General features: G+C 46.5%; 1 protein-coding gene across 1 annotated transcript in view; it reads right to left on the bottom strand.

Moving 5' to 3' along the window:
- Window positions 1–214: 214 nt before the first annotated feature.
- Window positions 215–21,882, bottom strand: part of TBC1D10C (TBC1 domain family member 10C) — a 138,048-nt gene continuing 116,380 nt past the window's right edge. Inside the window, exons 8-10 of the mRNA XM_086953257.1 lie at window positions 21,422–21,611; window positions 4,121–4,275; window positions 215–2,136 (exon numbers count right to left, since the gene is read on the bottom strand). Coding sequence (XP_086809383.1) covers window positions 1,666–2,136; window positions 4,121–4,275; window positions 21,422–21,611 — 816 coding nt within the window. The 3' untranslated portion in view covers window positions 215–1,665. The remainder of the gene's footprint in view (window positions 2,137–4,120; window positions 4,276–21,421; window positions 21,612–21,882) is intronic.

Here is a 21,882-nt window from a genome sequence, read left to right on the forward strand (position 1 = left end):
TAGGATTTTGTCTTAAGTCTGTCTTAAGACAAAATCCTAACTTCTGTGAATACCAAAAGTAGTAAGTTCATTCTGTGAATACCAAAAGTAGTAAGTGCATTCTGTGAATACCAAAATAGTAGTAAGTTTAGGATTGAGTCTTAAGTTCATTCTGTGAATCGGGCCCTCAGTTTTAACTGAATTTTTTAATGAACATGTGCACAAAAAGGGAGGGTGGTGTATAGTAAATTGCATTATTTTATTAAGTAGGAGTGTGAAAAGTTGTCAGACAGCTTACAGCACTGCATTTTTTACCTCCATTGCTTTGTAAACTGCAAAGCTGACAATTAAAAAAAAAAGTATATGAAAAGCTGCAAAGAGATAGGTGACAGCAGGAATGTTTCTGCCCATGACCAGGAGCAGGCTGCAGCCCATCTGCATGTAGCATCCCTCGCTTTCATAAAAGGCGGAAGTGCGGAAGCGAAAGCGAAGTTGGTAACTTGTTGGTTGTAATTCTGATTGCATTTATATAGCGCTTAACACCCCTGAGGAGGTTTTCATAGCGCTTTTTCAGCAAGTAGCACGCTACTCCAGAACCCAGAAAGGATTGGTGGTATACTAATATAGTGAAATATGAAATTAATGTGAGGGGTGGACATGTTAGTCTGTTATTTGGATTGAAAATGATAGTGGAGGGATAGAAGAGGGAAGGCTTTCCATTTCTATAGCGCTTGCTACCCCTGATGAGGTGTTGAAGCGCTTTTCGGCGAGTAGCACGCTACTCCGGAAGCCCAAAAGGATATGTTATGTTGTTAACATGCTAAAAGTCGACAATGTCAATACCTCAAATATCAGATCTTTGCAATAGTTTGCCCATTCATCTTGTGGCCCACCCATCCTTGTTCCTGGCCCCCTGAGCAAGAATCCTAGAGCCGGGCCTGAGCGGAGACGGCACTGAAACAATACAGGGACTGCGGTTCCTACCGCTTACCTTCAGGTTCAGCCCCACAAACTGAAAGGGAAATGAAAAGAGCTGTTGAATAATGCACTTTACTTGTGTGTCTTGTTTGTACAGTTGTGCAAACTTCTCCAGGCTGGGGCCGCTTGTTAATGATTGATTGCCTGTATGTTGTGTGGAGAAGATAAGTTGAAGGACAGGAGAGGGCGTGCTCTCTCCAGAGTTGACGGGAGCTGCTGCAGTGTTCCAGAGCTGGTCTTTCTTTACTCTTACCTGTGCGATAGCTATGATTCACCATGTCAGCTTCTTTTTAAACATTCCTGCAAACTCCATGTAATCTGCGAAAAGTGTATGACTATCAGATGGCAAACAATGGGGTGTGCCAACCTTCTGCTGAGAGCCTTCCACCGCACTCTGCAATGCTAATAATGGCTCTGATTAACAACCCCTCTGGTGCCTGCTCTGTTGATTGGCTGCACAGGTGACCCTCTATCTTTTGATTGATTCTGGACTCAGTATACCAACAATAAGGTCCCCTTGGGGCGATTTCTCCCTTAGTTCCCTGTTGGGCTTGACTCAATTTTCTGAGAAACAACTCTTTCTGACTCTTTACTGCTGTACAAGTGCATACACATTCACATTGTGCTCAAAGAAAATTTATTTTGCTACTTTGTACATTATTTACAATGAAAAGGCCCTGTGCCTATTCATAAAAAGTCAAAGGTCCATCAGGAAGGAACGGAGTATCTCTTCAGGCTGCCGCCGCTCCCCTTCCGGTCCAGGACCTCTGTGGCTGGTGCCGGCGACTTCCGCTGGAAGTGGAACGTCTTGCCACGCGTGTTCGGCTTCCTGCTGGCCTTCTTCTCCTCCAGCTCCCGCCTTTTGCTCTCCTGCTGACGCGCTGCCTCTCTTTTGTTCTGTTCTTTGAGCTCCTCCCTCTCACGCTTGCGCTCCTCCTTGGTCTTCTGTGGGGTCACCTCTTCCACCACGATGGTGGGGATAGAAAAACCAGAAGGTGGCAGCGCATCAGTGTCATGCCACTGCACCTGCCTGAGCTGCTGGTCATCAAAGACCGCCTTGGCCGCGTAGAGACGCGCGCCTGGGTGGTATTTGAACCCAGGCCGCAACTTCTTCATCTTGGCCAACTGGGCAAGGCCGGTCCTCTGGATCTCCCGGTCGGACACAGCCAGGTTGTGAACCTGAGGAGAGAAAGGAAGGTGTGACAGCCAAACAAAACAACCTTTGAGCAGACTTAAGAAACAAGGTGAGGGTGCAGGTGTGTACACCTTCATGTGCATGTGTGTGTCTAAGCTTCCAAGACCAGAAAACTGCTGAACAAATCTAGCACTGGGTACCTGGGTACATACCTCCTCCTCTGGGTTAGGCCCTATGCCTAACCCGCTGTGTGTGGTCAACACCCGCAACCAAGGCCATGACCAGCAAGGCTTGGCCTCCAGAAAGGCCATACTCGCATGTGGGCAGCGACCCTTGATGCACCACAGGTTTGGCTACAGGACCTGGACCCTAGGTGCTATGCCTTACCCTCCAAAGTAGCCAACTACTGCTGTGCACAGCCTTAAGCCATATGCAGCAAGGTTGGCTGCCATGTCTGGCCTTTGGGCAGCCCCTGCACTAACTCATTGCGGGCGGCCATCTACTGCTGCATATGGTCTTTGGCGGTGCATAGTTGGTTTGGCTGCTGAACCTTGCCTCAGCCCAGGCCCTATACACAACACTCCATAGGTGGGAATGTGCTGTGGGGGTGTGGGCCACACCTGCCCCTTTCCCTCCACCCACCTTGTGTGGCCAATGTGTAGCCAGTGGGCAAACACACAAGTATGGCTCATAAAAACTTTTTTTTTTCTTTTTTTTTCTTATTTTTCAGGTTGCATGAATTCTGTGTCCCAGGTTCATCCGTCGGACTCAGGGAGGGTTCAGGATCTGCATATCTGGAATATCTGGAATATGATTTGTACATCCTGTAATAAACATAATTCTTTTTAATTTTTATTTATTAGAAGATTAGATCCATTGCCCCTCCAGTGGTTGTAAACTATTAAGTGCCAGGGCCCTTTTCAGAAGGCCATTTCTGCTTGCCCCACCCACTGCCCCTGCCAGCACTGCCAATGACAGTACCCACACAACTACTACCCATCACACTCCTCCAAAGTGACAATTCAGGGTATTCCAGTCCACCAAAGCTAAAAGAATGGCTTGGGCGTCAGGCAGTAATTTTTAATGTGTAGTGCGCATTCCTAAACTAGACAAACACCACCACCATGTGTTGCACTGTCGAAAGTGCCGGTGATGTCAATTAAGTGCCAGTGCCGAGCACTGGATACCACCAGCTCAAATTAAGAACTGGTCCTACCACTTCACATGGGCCTGGGAACTAGAATATTCTTATTCTGCCCCCTTATGCCCTTTTCCTTTGCTTTTTTCCAATTTAGTGCTCAGTGTACCATACTGGGTAATGGTCGTAGAAAAATAATTTTGACCAGCCAATCAGAAGACAGTGGATTTGCAAATCCATAATAGATGATGGGAAGAAAAACTCCCTCATCAATTGATGTTCCTTTTTTAAACTTGATTTGCAAATCCTCCATGGATTCGGGAATACACAGAGAATCAGCAAATTAATTGTCCAGCAATCTTTAAAATTTAACATCTTAATACCCAGCCTGAGCATCTCTTTAAAAGCTAATTTCTCAAAAATTACTGAAATGATTTCTGCCAGGAAAAACACAATCCTCGAGTTAAGTTCTACCTACATGTCAAATTTGGTGTAATTCTTTCCAGCTACTTGTTTCTGTATTAAAGAGCAAAGCCCTTCCGGCACTTTTCTGCCTATTGGCTAGGTTTGCACAATATGAATACCACACACATACTTACATACAGAGAATCCAATGGGAATTAAAATGGGCAGTGGCACTTTTGGGACCCCTGCCCCTTTAGTTTGGGTGCTGCTTGATGGCTCTGCACTAAACATGTCACTGGAAAGTTAATTAGGAAAATATTATTTTGCGCCATTTTGCTTCACTTTTGTGATGCAAACACGGCGCAAAATCTTAGTAAATCTCCCCGAAGACTCTGCAGCAGGCAGAAATCCCACTCATCTACCAGGCAATTTTCACGACACACTAAAGAGGTTTACCCACATCTCTGAGAAACAGTATTTCCCACCTCTGTCATGAAGAAATCCTCTTGCAGCAGCTGAGAGGGGATACTTCGCATCTGCTCCAGGGTTTCAAGGACTCCACCACATTGCTTCAGCTTCTCCGAGGACCCAAGTGCCAACCGGACCAGAACCAGACCAACCCTGAACAGAACCTTCACACCTGGTGGGAAATAGAGGAAGGACAATGGAACTGTAATTAACCCAGAGAGTTGAAATGTGAGAGGTGGGGAATTAAGATCAGAGCAGGCACTTCTGCAGAGAGAGAGAGAGAGAGACAGAGAGAGAGAGAGACAGACAGAGAGCAAGAGAGACAGCGAGAGAGAGCAAGAGAGACAGAGAGAGAGAGAGAGAGAGAGAGAGAGAGAGAGAGAGAGAGGGAGAGAGAGAGAGAGAGAGAGAGACAGACAGACAGAGAGAGAGAGCGAGAGAGACAGAGAGAGATAGAGACAGAGAGAGAGAGAGAGAGAGAGAGAGGGAGAAAGGAGAGAGACAGAGAGAGTTCAGACAGGGTATGAACCGAGCAATCAGAAACTGAGGGAATAGATGGGAGATGCACCAGAGAGAAGAGCTGGAGTTTTTGCAGAGAGAAAAGCAGCAGACAGAGTATGAACCAAGCAATCTGAAACTGATGGGAATAGACAGTAGAGGCACTAGAGAGACAGGAAGGGCGGAAACTACTGCAGAGAGAGACGTTTCAGACAGGGTAGGAACCAAGCAATCAGATATTGATTGGAAGAGACTGGAGAAGCACTAGAGAGGGAGGAAGAGTGGAACCATCTGCAGAGAGAGAGGAATCAGACACAGTATGAAGTGAGCACTCAGAAACTGGGGGAAGAGACAGGAGGAGCACAAGAGAAACATGAAGAGAAGGAATGTCAGCAAAGAGAAGGATCAGACATGGTAATGAACCAAGCAATCAGAAACTGACGGAAGTTGACAGTAGGTGAGGGACTGGAGAGACAGGAGCAGCGGGTACCACTCCAGAGAGAGGGAGAAAGAGAGCAAGGAGAATAAATAGCTGGTGCTGGGAGATGAGGATAACAAAAGGTCTAGAAGAAGGCGGTATTGAAAATGTGGCAACATTCAGTGGCTTTCCTGACTTCCCACCTTGTGGTTTTCTAGACTCATTCAAAGGTAAAGAGACCACTACTATAACCCTGAAGGTGGTGCCACAGTGTGGAAGACCGAGACCACAAAAGTGGAGTGGTCACCCTGTTCGGGGAAGCCCATTGGACACCATTTGGCCATTATTTCCTCAGTGAGACTGACATACTAATCATGGGCTGAAACAAAAGCACAATGTTGCAATGCCCTGTGAGTAAGCTTAGTCAATCACTCAATAAACTCGAATTTGTAGAGCGTGGCTAATCACCCATGAGGATATGCAGGCGCTGGGTTCTTGCTGGAAGTCCTTTTCTGGGTTCATGGGAGAGAGGATGCTGTTCAGAGGTGCAGGAAGAGGTGGGCGGTGAGGTAGGAAAAGGAGCATCCTCAACTGTTCCTTCGGCAGATGTGAGGAGTGTGAGCGAGGGCAAGGGAGGCGTAGCGCAGGTGTCTGATGGGTTTGTTGAATTTCGAGCACTAGATGGTGTATACTGGTCCATGGTCATGGAGGGCATTGTAGGCGTGTGTCGGCATCTTGAAATGGCATCTTTTCTGCATGGAGACCCAGTGGATCTTCCTGAGGTGGGGGTGATGTGGAACAGTAAGGGGAGGTCTAGGATGAGTATGGCGGCTGAGTCCTGTATCATCTAAAGTCTCTTCAGGAGTTGGGTGGTGAGTCCGTCGTAGAGCGTGTTGCCAAAGTCCAGCCAGTTGGTGACTAGAGCTTGAGTGATGGCTTTCCTGGTGTTTATGTGTAATCTGAAGATCTTTCAGAGCATGTGGAGGGTGAGGAAGCAGCCGGAGGACACTGCATTGATCTGGCATTTCATGGTGAGTTTGCTGTCCAGGAAGATGCCACGGTGGGGGGGGGTGGACTGTTGGTGTGGATCCGAGTTCAGAGGGCCACGCATCGGGTGACGTACCGCAGAGAGGTGTTGAGCCCCAAAATCAGCCATTCTGTCCTGTCTATGTTGAGCTTCAGGTAGTTGGTCTTCATCCAGTCGGCGACATTTGCCATGCAGTTGTGGAAGTTGGTCCTGGTGGTGGAGTGGTATTCAGAAAGCAAGAGGATGAGCTGCGTGTCGTCTGCGTAGGATATGATGTTGAGGCAGTGGGTTCTGACGATATTGGAAAGGGCATCATGCACGTGTTGAACAGGGTGGGGACCACCGGGCGCAATGTGCCTACGATGTAGAGCACACGGGGGAGTTAATTTCCTATTTTCCGTGATGTTGCCTCGTGGGAGCAAATAAAATTGCTTGTGTGCCGCTGGTAAACGCGGCGTCTGCAGTGAATGCGTCACAGTCTCCATGCGCGTGTGATGTAACATGGACTGCCGACGCCGCACGCCGCGTTTACCGGCGGCACACAAGTACATATATCCATTATATTGTTCTTAATTCCTTCTTTTCCTTCATGAATTATTGCATAATAAAATATGAATTGGGATTAATAACTGTCTATGGGAGTGTACATATTTGTATAGAGAATTGGGCCTCACTAGATTGTGTTTCCTATAGAGTTTTGTCACATAATTACTTCCGATGATATTCATCACCTATCATCTGTCTTCCCCATCGCAGTTCATATAAAACTGAGGAGCCCCGTCTCATAGACAGAGTTATTAACCATGCGTAGAAAACTTTAGAGATTTGAAGAAGCACTAATACCAAATTATCTTCAAGTACATCATCCTCTTCCCTGGTCTCAGAGGACTCTACTCTTCTGTACGTGATTGACAGCAAGGCATAAGGCTCTCTTAATAGAGCTTATACATCCTCAAGTTTTTCCCTGTGAGACAGTTCTTATGCAGCATATGCTACGCAGCTACTGTTGAAGGATTTCCAGACTCTCTGTGATTGTTTGCAAGAGGGAACTGACCATGTGTCTGACCTAGTGCATATGGAACTCTTGGTGCATTCGTTTGGATGTCACATTCCACGCATTGCAGGCTGCAGCCTGCTCCACAGGAGCAGCGCTAGCAGGCAGATGCCTGTTATGGATCCAGCCCTAGAAACTTGAAGCTGGTCACATATTTCTAATTGAACATCTATTTTTATAGGTCCTTAGTTGTTTGGGAAAAAAATCTTTTCCCTAGAAAAAGCTGGTACAACACCAACAAATGTCACTTTCGTGGCCAAGCCCATGGCCGGTGGGCTCTGCCTGCCAACAAATTTCAGCTCCAGTCCAAACAACCCCACGATCAAGGGCAGACATTACTATACAGAGGTCTGAGGAAAGCTAAAGTGCTTGGTACCATAATGGAACCAGTTAGTGCAGGGTGCACGAGTGCTTTGCATTACAAAACATGGCTGCAGTTCAAACAGCCACATTCAATACAATGGTTCAGAAATACACCCTTAGCAGGGCACAAGTCGAAGGTACATGCGGGTAGATGGCGTCTACCCACTCTTTTCACAGGTTGAATGCAGTCTCCACTGTCAAGAGGTTGGGTTCCACAGAAATATGCTAAACGTGTCCAGGTGTAGTTTTCAGACATTGAGACACATTCACCAGCACCTGCGCGTTGTCTACTTCCATTTTGACTTAGTTTAGTCCCTGTATATAAGAGGGTTAAATAATAATAATAATATAGCCATTTCTAGAGCACCTGGTTACACTAAAACAGTGTGTCCCCGCGCTATAAATTGCTGTAAGACCCTAGAAGGCAGAAGACCGGAAGGAGGGGGAAAATTAAGCTAGAAACACTAGTTGTAGTTGACAGGGAAAAGATGGGTTTTAAGTTTTGAACGGAATCTTGTTTCTGAGGGCTCCATACGAAGATCTATGGGCAGTTCGTTCCAGTGTTTACTTGCCAAAAACCTAAAGGAACGGCCTCCCATCCTGGCCTTGCGAATGCGAGGGAGTTTAAACAGCATTGCTCCGGCCGATCTCAGGTTCCGGATGGGGCGATGGACGGTAAGGAACTTTTGCAGGTATCTTGGGCCCTTTCCTTGGGCAATGCGGTGGGCAAAGCAAAGCACTTTGAACTTAATACGCTCCCTGATGGGGAGCCAGTGAAGTCTTGACAGAGCCAACTTCCCAGATGCTCTGCGGGGCAGATTGAGAACCAGGCGTGCAGCAGCGTTTTGTACACACTGCAGTTGGTGTAAGCCTTTCTTACTTAAACCTAAGAGCAGGGCATTACCGTAGTCAAGATGAGGTGTGACTAATGCGTGGATTAGGCTTCTCCTAGCGTTGATGGGAAGAAGGTCGAGGATTTTGCGAAGAGTTTTGAGTATGCTGTAGCATCTACCTGTGACTTTGCTGACCTGGTGTTTAAAAGAGAGATCAGCATCAAGCATAACTCCGAGGTTCCTGACTGATTCCGATGGAGAAGGAATTGCGCCCAGTTCAGTTGGCCACCACTCAGGTGACCAGTCACAAAAGGATTTACCGATGACTAAAAGCTCCGTCTTATCGCCATTAAGGCGTAGGCAGTTGTTATTCATCCAACCTGCTACTGACAGAAGGCAATTGGAGAAATTGGTGGCATCTTCCTGATTGTGCGTGAGTTTAATCATGAGCTGGGTATCGTCAGCATACGTGACAATATCCACTCCGAAAGATTGCACAATGTGGGCCGGGGGTTCCATATAGAGATTGAACAAGGTAGGGCTCAAACTGGAGCCCTGTGGAACCCCATGTCTCAGCTTCCTGGGGGAGGATTTGAATGGAGGACAATGCATTTGAAAACTCCTGTTTTCAAGAAAAGATTTAATCCATTCAAAGACAGATCCTACCACTCTCATATCCGAGAGGGGAGACAGCAGCGTTGTGTGCAGCACGGTGTCAAAAGCTGCACTAAGATCTAGAAGTACCAACGCTGCTGTCTGCCCCTCATCCGCCATTTGCCTCAGACATTCTGTAGAGAAGAGAAGGGCTGACTCAGTAGAGTAACAGGCTCTGAACCCTGACTGTGTGGAATGAAGGAGAGACTCATCTTCAAGATGCTTCATGAGTTGAATGTTGGCTATCTTCTCCACCACTTTCATACAGAAGGGGAGGAGGGAGATAGGGCGGAGATTCTGAAACTGGGAAATTTGCACATTGGGTTTCTTTTTTAATGGTATGACTTGGGCCAGTTTCCATGCATCCAGCACATGGCACTCTTGGAAGGATAGAGTTATCATATGACCAATATGATCAATAGTGCTTTCTAAAATTCCCTTACAGCGTTTCGGAGGGATGACGTCCATGGGTGAGCCGGACTGGATGCTATTAGCGATGCTAAGCAGGTCTTGTCTGTCAGGGACTTTAAAACACGACAGGCAAGGTTTATTGTCTGAAATATCCACTGTCACACAGTGATCAAACGGTGGATCAGTGCCACTCGTAAAGGTGGTGTGTATTTTATCAACTTTGCTTACAAAGTAGTCTGCAATAGAGTCACATAGCTCATTGGAGTAGATGTCCTGGGCCTCTAGTCTAGTGGGTACCGTAAGTTCTTTATATACCGAGAAGAGTTCTTTGGTGGGGTTGTCTGCCAGTTCTATTCTTTCCCTGAGATAATTGCCTTTAGTGGCTCTCAAGAGTTTATGATATTTTTTTTGTTCTGCTCTGTAATTAAGCTTGCTTTCTGAATCATAGTTTTTTCTCCAGGAGCGTTCAAGCTTTTTACATTTCGCTTTGACCTCCTTGAGCTCATTGGAGAACCAAGGAGCGGTTTTAGTATTTCTTACAGGGGGTTTCAGTGTCCAAGGCACAACTGTATCCAGAGCTTTGGACATCCAACTCTCATAGTCATGCCATGCTTACAGAAGGGTGTCACCACGGGGAGGGGGTTCCTTTAGCAGGGCAAGATTAAAAGAATCTAGGCTAAAGTTTTTCCAATTTCTGTGTTTGTGGGAGTTGGGCTTAGTATTCCTGATTTCCTGAGGAGTACCATTAACCACAAAGGGAATAATGTAATGGTCAGACCAAGTGATTCTAATCGGAGTGGAGACCTTAATACCATCCCAATTAGCAAAAACAGGGTCCAAGAGATGCCCTAATTGATGCGATGGGGACAATGATTGTAAGTTGAGCATTAGAGATTTCAGAGCTTCAACCACCGCCTGTGCCTCCCCACAGTCATTGTCTTCAAAATGGAGGTTTAAGTCACCCAAAACGAGTAATTTTTTATAACGGAGTGTAGGTTGAGTTATCAGTTCTGTCAGATGGTCACAGAACTGTGTGGCCCCCCCCGGGAGGACGATATATAAGGAATCCATTGATGGTATTTTAGGGCAAACTTTTATCGTGAAAAAACCACACTCACTGTTAGATAGGGTGGCTTTCTCTAAAGTACATTGTAAGTCCCCTTTATATATCAGTGCTAACCCCCCACCTCTCTGACGAACTCTGTCAATTCTGAGCAGACTGTAGCCTGGGGGAATAGCTTCAAGGGTTTCGGGCGCCGATGTGTCATCTAACCATGTTTCAGTCAGAAAAAGGACGTCAGGGCCCTCCTCTGTGAGCAGATCATGTATCTCCTGTTCATGCTTTTTCATAGATCTGCAGTTGAGCAATGTCAGCTTTATTTTGGCTGTTTCTTGTTTTTCGATGTTCGGGTGGTGTGCAGTAAAGGCACAGATCTCACACTGTAGAGAGGGAATGTCCGCTCGTAGGTTGTGGCGGCAGCTATCATTGAATGTGGGACACAGAGATAGAAGTTGTTGTTTGGTGTAGAGAATACTACCCCTATTTATACAGTCACTATCAGGGAGGGCAAGGGGTCCAGCCCCGAGCCTCGTCCGGTCGCGGACAGGCGCAGACGGGCTGGACTCTGGCTTGACTCCGGCGCGAAGACGGCGTATCCGCTGAGCGCGTCCGCTGCGCGGAGTCATAGCCGAACGTTTATGTAGTGGCGACTAGCCCTACCCAAAATGGCCGCCGCTGCTTCCCACAGCCCGGGACCCGAGGATATTGGCCCAAGAATCGGCCAGCACCCGTAGGGAGATAAAAGTTAAAAATGCCCACACAAGGCAGAGTGCAGTGACAGGTATTTAAAAATGTAATTAGGTCCAGAACCAAAAAATAACGAAATTACGAGCAAAATGCTCGGCTGGAGTCCTAGCACTAATGTGATGAGGGGGGGGAGCGGACACAAAGGGAAAATCACAGATATAACTGCAGGAGAGTAAGAGTAAGCAACCACCCGGCTAAAGCCTCGGGGGTAATGAATCAGCAATCAAGGGACTGCCCTGTGACCTCTGTTTATGTAGTGGCGACTACCCCTACCCAAAATGGCCGCCGCTGCTTCCCACAGCCCGGGACCCGAGGATATTGGCCCAAGAATCGGCCAGCACCCGTAGGGAGATAAAAGTTAAAAATGCCCACACAAGGCAGAGTGCAGTGACAGGTATTTAAAAATGTAATTAAGTCCAGAACCAAAAAATAACGAAATTACAAGCAAAATGCTCGGCTGGCGTCCTAGCACTAATGTGATGAGGGGGGAGCGGACACAAAGGGAAAATCACAGATATAACTGCAGGAGAGTAAGAGTAAGCAACCACCCGGCTAAAGCCTCGGGGGTAATGAATCAGCAATGCACTGATAGAATATCAATAGTAAAAATATCGATAGTAAAATATTGAAGCAAAAATATAGATAGTAAAAATATCGACTCCCTTTACTTAAATAGTTAAGTACAAAAATATTGAATCAAAAATATCGAAGTTAAAACCATAGATGTAAAAAATATCGATTTGAAAATACAAATAAAATTAAATTATATATATTAAAAATATAAAATATTAATATTATCTTTAACCAAATTAATTGAATTTAATATACATTTCAACTAAATATTAAAAATAAACTTAATTTTAAAACATAGGGGCTGATTGGCGGTGGCGGTGAAACCGTCTGAGTAAAGCACTTCTCCACCTGCCAAATTACAATGGTGGGCAAAGTCCGTCCACCACGGGTCCGTCACAGGCAATCGTTACTATTGCCCGGCGGACCCACCTTGCATCAACAATATGGTGGCGGTGCCTAGCAGGCACCGCCCACCATATTACGATGCTGCATCCCCACCAGCCGGTGTATGGCAGTGAAACTTCCATTCACAGGCTGGCTGGGATTGCATTTGGGGGCCGGTAGCGGGCCCCCCTTGTGTTGGGGGAGATGGATATGCACTGGGGGGGTATCTAAGGTACCCCCCTTCATTTCCCTGCACCAGGAGGTAGGCACCGCGTGGTGCTTGCCACATAGTGCAGGGAAATGCAAACACAGAATCTCTGACATTGCGGGGGGTGCTGCAGCCAGCGGCACCCGCCGCAATGTCGGAGATACACGATGCGATGGCCACGGTGGCGGTCACATCATGATCTTGTGTGCAGGACCGACGCAATCCAGGCAGACGGTCCTAAGTGCCGACATGTCGTCCCAACAACTATGTGACGACATCTCAAGTTTTTTCACCGATAAGATCGTTGCTATCTATGAAAAAATTGAGGCATCTATTCCATCCAGAAATAATAATCCTGACATTAATACATCAGGTCAAGCAGTTGCGGCCAACTCTGATTTGTTTCTTAACTTTCCGAATATCACTCTGCCAGAGGTAGAGATGTTGATCAATAACATCAAAAGTGGGAGCCCTTCTGATCTATTACCAGCAAGATCATGGGAGAGGTGGGGAAAGTGCTTGGTCCGGATATTTAGAGCCTGGTGAACCTCTCATTGGAAACAGGACGTGTCCCACGGGAATGGGAAAAGGCTCTAGTTAGACCTATCCGGAAGAACACCGCCATCCCTTGGACTAATCTGTCCAATCTCAGACCCATCTCTCTGATACCATTTTTGGGTAAAATCATTGAAAAGCACACTAACAAGCATTTGTCCAACTTCCTGGAATTATCGGGAAGCCTTGACCCTTCACAGTCTGGTTTTAGACCGAAATATAGTACCGAAACGGCCCTGCTGTCGATAACTGACGATCTTCGTATGTACCAGGACAGAGGTATATCTGTTGTCCTGGTGCTACTATACTTATCGGCAGCGTTCAATACTATTTCTCATAAGATCTTGATCGAACGCCTGACTGTGAAGGGACTGGGTGGCAAGGCACTGGACTGGATAAAGAGCTTTCTCTCCGACCGCACCCAAAGTGTCACCATGGGTGAATTTCGGTCGGATGAGGTTAAGATCACCAAAGGGGTGCCACAGGGCTCATGTCTGAGCCCAACTCTTTTCAACACCTATGTGGCACCCCTGGCAGATATAACTAGAGCCTTTGGTTTCTGTCCAGTGTCTTATGCTGATGACACCCAGCTGCTTTTTCCTTTTAAATTATTGACCCCGGAGGTCATACAATCTTTCTCCGAGGGGATGAAAACAGTATCCCAGTGGATGTCTTCCAACTTCCTTCAGTGTAACGTTGGTAAGACTGAGGTAATGCTTTTCGGTGAGGCCAAAATATTATGGTCCCCTGACTGGTGGCCTTTAAATTTAGGACCAGTCCCCGAACCAAAACTAGTAATCAAGAACCTTGGGGTGGGGGGCGGAGCCAAGCCGGCGACCGTGATGGCCGCCAAGTCCCTCGGCTCCGTGTATCATCTCCTCCCGAGGGCACCTTCTGCCTGATGTCCTGACTCGAAAGGGCACACACGGGTGCAGGAACAGCTCTGGTACTTGATGGCGCATCCCCGAGGTTCGTACCAGCCCCACACGGGGAGAAACAGCCAGCGGCGTTTGCGGCCCGAGGCAGCTTAAAGGCCGGGGACTCGTCTGGACTGCAGGGCCGGCCATCAATTGAACAACAACGGCCACCAGCTGCAGTGGGGGGCCGGGCGGCTCCGGATCGAATCGGAACGGCTGAATTTTGGATCGCCCGCTTGGCTGATTGGGGGCATGAGTTGGGGATCGACCTTTCATGGTTCCCCTGAGTGAATCGTGCTTTTTCAGGAACTTTGCTCGCTTGCCGCCCGGGACCGTGGTGAGACCCGTCCCGCTAATTGCGGGAGAATCCCGAATTTACACCCGGCCGCGTTTAATAGCGCTGACACCATCGGCGGCTGTGTTTTGGTTACGCCTCCACTGTTTGGGTGACCTGCCGGTGATATTATGACTCATGATGCCCCGCTGCGCATGCCCCGGCCCCGATCTTTGATTGTGCTTCCTCGGAATGTAGCGAGGGGAGCAGAGTGCTGCATCCGTGAGACCGAGTCCCGACCTGATTTACAAACTATGGAGCAAGGGAGTTTGGCTAAAGGGGGGCACGGAGCAGAATTACATCTTGGCGATCTCTTTGCTGCCCTAGCTGACCTTCGTGATACCTTGGAGCAGGATGCCCGATCACTGGGTGATAAACTGGATGATGTAGTCTTTGTGGCGGAACTAATGAGACCGGGTGGTTCGTTGGCGCACAGTGAGATGCCTCCTTTATTGCCCAGACGCGGCACTATGGCGCCAGCTACTGATATCGAAAACTCCGGGACACGGGCTCTCGAGCCTTCTCCAGTTGGTGACATTGGTGATCTAGAACTATCCGTGGGCACTTGCTTGGAACCGAGCGATGGAACTTCCTTCCACGCTTTGCTGCTGGTATCTATGGTTCTGCTCCAGCCATGTTTTGACAACGTGACGATCTTTCCCTGCTCTGTTTCGCCGATTGAAATGTGGCACTCATGTTATAGCGTCAGGTTGGGTCCATCACGCTGGCAGGACACGGGCTCGGATGAGGTCCGTTCACATCACAGCATTGCAGACTTGCTGCTGTCTGGGTTTGCTCTGTTCTTCTTATTCCCTACGATTGCGGATTTGGAGTTCGACAATTTGGTTGGCCATCGCGGTATGCGCAGGACTGGACAAGGATAAATGCTGTTTCCTCAGTCTCGATACTTTTTGTTTGCGGGTTTATGAGGGATGTGCGGCATATTGTTTTACTTGTTGACATGCTGGGCTGATCCTGTGCCTAGTGCACTGCTCTATTGTACTGATTTTAGCAGAAATGTTTTACGTCCTGTCCGCATCCGTTATTTGCAGAGGAAGAGGCCGGGGGACTGCTGGGGGGCTCCCCTCCGTTTTCCGTTTCTTTCTTTTCCTTCCCTCTCTTGGGTTCTTCTTTTAGTCTAGGTGGGTGGTAGTTTCTTTTCTCTCTCTTCTAAATCTCGGGTTTCACAAAATGGGCGACAGGCACGCTGCTGAGGGGGAGGCCGTAGCCGGAGGCAGGGGTGCGGGGTGGGGGGTCGGGGGGAGGGGTTTTCTCTGTTTTCTTTCCCTTTTTCCAGTTTCTAGGGCCTCTTTTTCTCTCTTGCTCTGCTTGGCTTTTTCTTTCCTTTCTTTCTTTTTCTTATCTTTGGGATTCCGAGTAGTAGATGGCTTGCCGGATGTTCTTATGTCCTACACCAGTATGGGGGATGTTATCATAGTGTTTTCAGATACGGCGGGCGTGTGCTGCATTGGGGGGCGTAATGTACTATTTATTGTCTATCCTGTTTAGTGTGCGTTAGTGCCAGCGCCCCGCCTGCAGTGGTCCCGAATGTGCATATCCTGATTTGTGATGTCCCCTAGCTCTGGTATTACTAGATTGTATGATATCGGATCCTGTACTATCTTTAAACTTTTAAAAAATAACCTCTCTTATCCTGGTACCACCATGGTGCGACAGTATCCTGGGCGTTGATGTGGAATTGAGGAGGCGGAATGTATATGTTTTGACTTACTGATTTGCATTGATCGTCTCTGTGATAATGGCCGGCTGTGCTTTTTCTGGCCTTATGTTGTATTTGCCTTATGTGATAATAAAGGTTTACCAAAAATAAAAAAAAATTAAAAAAAAAGAACCTTGGGGTACGTTTGGAGCCAGAGCTGACTATGAAACAACATGGAAATAATACAGTGGGGTCCTGTTTCCATGTGATAGGGCTCCTCCGTAGGATTTTCCCGCTCCTTCCGGAAAACTCTGGTTCAGGCTCTAGTGATCAGCCGGCTTGATTACTGTAATGGTCTTCTGGTGTCTGCAAACGAAGAGGTGTTGGACAGACTGCAAGTGGTACAAAACACTGCAGCCAGGCTAGTCCTCAACGCTCCCCCCAGATCCTCCTCTAAACCTCTGTTGGATAAACTTCTCTGGTTATCCATTTGCCAAAGAGTGAAATTCAAGACTTGCTGTATTGTACATAAAGGACTACATGATTTAGGCCCTGCCTATCTAGCTGATACATTTGTCCCATATGTTCCCACACGCTCCCTTAGGTCAAGTGAGCAGTTGCTGCTAAAGATACCTAGGGTTGGCAGGGCTAGAATGGGTGGCAAGGCCCTGTCAGTGGTTGGTCCTACTTTGTGGGACAGTCTCCCTCTCCAATTAAGACAGTGTTCCGACCATTTTGTTTTCAGAAAACAATTGAAAACCTTTTTGTTTCAGGTCTAACCAGTTAAGTTAATAAGTTAATGAGAACTTAATGATCCGCTACTTCGTGAGTTCTGGCCCTGTACGATTATACTGTCCCCGTTTGGCTTCTGTTGTCGCTCAGCGCGGAGATACTCCTCCGGGAGTTTATTCAAGCGCTTTATAAACACGCAAATAAATAAATAAATAAGCACCGGCACGATGGCGGACGGACAGATGGCCCCCCTTAATAATTTATACATTAATTTACTTTAAAATAATTCATTAACTATTATCTTTATTTAATTTTTAAACTTTTAAATTAATTAATTAGAAAATTAAACTATTAAAATTAAAATAAAACATACATTTTGCATCACAATAAATACAACAGTAGAGACAATGTTGGATAGCGGAGAGGTAAAAATGACTATTCCCACTCCAGTGAGTGCATTAGTAGGGAAAGTATTGGATAGAGGAGGGATAAAAATTACTATTCCCACTCCATTGAGTGCAACAGTAGGGAAAGTGCTGCATCTTCTTTCTTGCTAGTTCAGTTTCTCCTTGTGATGTGTTATCTTCTTCTCATCTGTTGAATCTGGACTACATTTCTTTGTTATTCTTCCCTTGCTTATTCTTTCCCTTATTGTAGTGTGAGTCTCTTTCTTCTATGTTTTGGTGGAGTTCCTTCCTTCACTACTTTGTGTGTCTGTGTGTAAGTCAAGTGTTTAGTTCGTGTTGTGCTATGTCCTGCCTCCATCCATGCCTGTCTGGCCAGTGGGTGTGTTTGGGGGTAGTCATTGGTGCTTTTACCTCAATCAGCTACTTGTTGCTTCTTATGTCACTCTTTGATTCTATTCTGTTGACATTTATTAGAAGGTGAGGATGGGTTATATCCATCTGGGTATATTTATTTATTGCTTCCACTTAATTTAATTCCACCTATCTTTCTGATCTCTCCCTTTTGTGTACTTCATTGCATCTAGTCAGCTGCATTTGTGTTCCTCTCTTTTATTCCTTTTCATGGTTCTTATTGCTATATCTTCTTCCAGGTTTTCAACTGCATTTGTGTTCCTCTCATTTGGGGGATATGTGCTATCCTGTACATGTGAATGTACTGCCATTATATCTCTACCTGTTCAGCCAGTGTGAATGTGCTGTGTGCTGCATGGAATGTTGGAGTGATGATGCGGATTGGAATGTTGGGGGCCTGTGAGGTGAAGTGGACAGCTGGAGAATGGGCTGAGCAGCAGGAAGGCAGCTCCTGCTGGGGCGGCTACACTAGAACTCATCTACCTGTAACTTACTTCAATAAATCATCTTAAACTACATTTTGCCTGTTGGACTTCATTACCACACAATCCTTGGCATTTGGCTGGATTTTTGGGAGTTGGAGTGGGAACAAGATGCCTTTGAGATATGTTGAAAAGCTTAGTCTGCAGCCTTCCTTCAGAATCTGAAGGACCCAGGAGTCTGAAATGCTTCATCTCTGGTCTTAGAAAATTCCATGAATTTTCCCCTCACTCTTCTGGGATATTCAGGCCAGGGGCGTGGGTGGGTTTGGGGGGTATGGGAAGGGGTAGGAGTCATAATAAGTTGTTGCTGGGGTCTTTCGATGAAGGAACAACCCCGGCCACATTCCCTTCCATGAAAGGGCTGGCAGGGACCCCCTAGAAGAAGATGGCTGCCCAAAGGCTCATCGAAATTCAAAACCTCTTCCTCTTTGAGTCAGCAGATTATGGTACTGGGCAGATTGCTTCACCGAATCCCCTAACTGTGCATTAGATAACTTTGAATGAAAGGTGACTACCAAAGATTTTTGCTAATTCTCCACCCACCATGAGCGTATCAAGATTTGACGTCTTCCAGCAGTGGCTGAAGCTGCACCAGCAGAGGACAAAGAATAAAAAATCTGACCTGCTGCTCCATCATGGAAAGCTTAGTGGTGCAATCATCACATTGTTGTAATTCTTCTGCTAGAGCAAGAAAACCCTGAAGAAGAGAATGTACTGTATGAATGGCATATGGCCCTGCTCTCAGGGTTAAGTTTCAAATTGAAAAAAGCCCTTGTTATCGCACATTCTCCATTTCTGTCTAGAGCGTCGGCCGGAGCTGCATTCTCTGAAATGATTATACCCCTTGACGCTAGACCAGCCATGATAGAGACTTTCTTCTTTAAAATTTTCAACAGGATACCTTCAGGGAAGGAACCTGGGAAAACTGGCCTTCTCCACATGTTTTCATTCCCTGTTCAAGTGACCCCTAGTGGCTTTATGATCATCAACCTGTGCAACCGCCTCAGGAAAGGATCAATTTTCACTAAGGGGGTTGACCAGCTCTGTTAATTCTGACACCTAAATATATCAGCACCACTGTTCTCCTTTGTCCGAATGGTCAGAGTCAATATCTTGCGGGGCAGAAACTCTAGGAACCAAGGAATGAAGGTTGCCCTTCTCAGCCTGCAGAGGCAGCCTCTACAGCCTTATTCATCATGGCCTGCAGCAGCTCCATGTCTAAGCCTAAGCCAGGGTCCACAGCCACTTCATCAGCGGAATTCCTTCTGGGAGATGATTGCGCTTAGTCGTGCGCTTTACCTCCATTGAGGTGCTACACATCAAGAGCAGAATCAAAAATGGTTTATTTTCATCTCTAGAGAACAATTCCCACTTTGCCCAGCAACTGGGCACAATACTTTATAAAATATCGCAGGACCGCTACCATGTTAGAGTCAGTTTACATGGTCCTGCAAATACTTAATTGAAGAAAATATAACCACTCTCTTTTCAGGTCCATATGGTACTGCAAGGAAAGGCTGGGCATTGACTATCTCTTGAGCACTTAGCAGAGGAGGTAGCCTCTCAGTTGTGCCAGGTATGCAGAGCTTTCCTTCAAGAGATTTCTGCTGATCAGAGATCTCCGTGAAAGACACCAACATGCAGAAGCAGCCAGCTTTAGGGCAGTGCGACTGGTGCAGCCACACTCGGCGCTAAGCTCGGTGGGCACTGTGTTAGAAATAGATTATGGGTTTAAAAGTCTCTGCTGTAGAGTACTTTGTGTGTCCAGCAGTTTTCAGACAGCAATAAAAATGTCAAAATAACTCTGGTGATTAATGTGCAGGCTGGAGAGAGATGAGTTTCGTCCAGTGACAGTTTTAGCTCATAAAATAGAGCAAGAGGGTGAATGTGCCTGCTGCAAAGCTTTTGTCACAGAGATCCTTCTGTTACTTGTAATTCATAAGTTACAATCCTAGTATAGCAGAGTAACCTATGAACTGTCATCAAAGAGCTGCATGGAAACTGCATGGTATAGGTTAGAACGTTATATTTTTTTCCAGTCGTTCATTATCCCACTGTTGCTAAAAAAAGGTTGTATTTGGGTAGAAATGTATTCTCACTATTAAAGCCAACCCCAACCACTGTGGGACGCTTTAAATCCTGAGTTGGTGCTTCTCCAGACCAAACACTCTTAAGCTATACTAGAGAGGATATTTTATACCTACACCTTGTATACCTCAATGTTTTATGACAATGAGGATTAGATTTCCTGTAGACTGATTTACATACGTATGATTCATTATTGCTGTATAAATTGTGCACCTCGTAAAGTGTTGTGACACCCTAAACAGGTATGAGTAGCGCTATAAAACAGATGAAATGCTTGTGAGAGAGGGTCTATGGAGAGATGAGGGGCACCATTCGAGAGTGGCAGTGAGGGAATCTGTGGAGAAGGAAGTCATTGGAAGGGTGCCAAAAAGATTGTCGCATTGGGCGCCACCAGTGCTAAAGCCGTTCCTAAAAGCAAGCCAATCCGCATATACCTAAAAGTGAAAAATAATGAAAGCAGGAAGGAATAAAACATAAGGCTCACTACTACAAAAAGAAAACATAAACTTATCCAATGGAATGCAGAGATAAAAAGCAGGAAGTATTCGAGTAAAAGCCTCTTTTTTAAGGTCATGCAAAAGGAAGTTCAGTTGCATCCATTGTATATGGTGAAATCTGTGCCAGGGAAAGGCGAAGTTCCTTCTGTGAGGACTGGGACAAGGAATAGTGTCAAAAAAGGTAACGCAGCTGTGATAATATATTTATTTAAAGCAAACACAATCAGATAATGGACGGAGCACTGAAACTTTTCAGACACTCACCCCCAGCCACTATTAGATCTGGGTTGCACACATCATCATTCTTTTGCTTACTTCACCGCCCCAGTTCAGACCCAGCCATATGCAAATCAATCTTGACCCTGTTCCTCATGGGAACAGTTCAGCCCGAACAAGCCAGGTCTTCCCTGGACTGTAAACACGCATCCTGGGACTGGTTTTGGGGTAGCACCCCTCATCAGCTAGGCTAGCTTGAATCCAGTGGCAAAGTGTGCAAGGGACCCACGTCTGGTCATACCCTGTCAACTTAGGGCGAACAAAGCAAACACAAGGAGATGATGGACAGAGCACTGAAACATTTCAGATACTCACCCCCAGTCACTATTAGGTCTGGGTTATAGTTATTTATACATGCTCTTGTATATATGTATGTATATACACACACGTATACACTCTTTTCCAAATTTCCCGTTGTACTTTGCCTCATTGCTTTTATCAGTAGCTCCTTGTGTGCCCCACCCAAATCACTTCTACAGAATGATGTCACTGGTAGTGTGTGTGTGTGTGTGTGCAATGAACAGCACAATGGAGAAGATTCAAGGGTGACATCATGCAACGTGCTATCAGGGGATGTGACCTTGTACATCTAATAGAACAGTCAGAGAGAGAGAGAGAGAGTGTGTGTGTGTGTGTGTACACCTGCCTCTGTGTGTGTGCGTGTGTGTGTACGTGCATGTGTGCAACATTACATTACATAGCCTCTGCTGGAATTGCAAGGCCATTCACCTTCACTGAAGAAGGCGTCCCAGATACGGAGCACAGTCGGAAAGGGCAGAGTGCGGGTGAAGAGGCAGAGGAACCACTCCGTGATGTAGAGCAGCGGGCCCACGCCATGCTTCTTCAGATGCTTGTAGACCGCAGGACAAACCTTCTTCAGCAGGGCCACGAAGACTTCACCATCCAACTGTACGGCCTCCTGTGCAGATATAGCAAGGGGTTAGGCTTTTTGGGATAGGGCATTGTTGTCAAGAGGTTAACCTCCTCATGCAACATACACAATGCATGCAAGCCACACTACTGCACAGAAATCGATACCTGCTGGGCGACGGGTTGGGTGTGAAGTCTTGGAAACATACATTTATTCAGGGAAGGCATATAAGCCATTCAACTAGTCTAAGGGTAAAATATGTAGGTACATGATTAAAGCATTAGATTTGGTCATTCAGATTCAGCCCTCCTCAAGAGCC

Source organism: Lissotriton vulgaris, chromosome 1_2, assembly GCF_964263255.1.
Source record: "Lissotriton vulgaris chromosome 1_2, aLisVul1.2, whole genome shotgun sequence".
In the NCBI taxonomy this organism is placed as follows: domain Eukaryota; kingdom Metazoa; phylum Chordata; class Amphibia; order Caudata; family Salamandridae; genus Lissotriton; species Lissotriton vulgaris.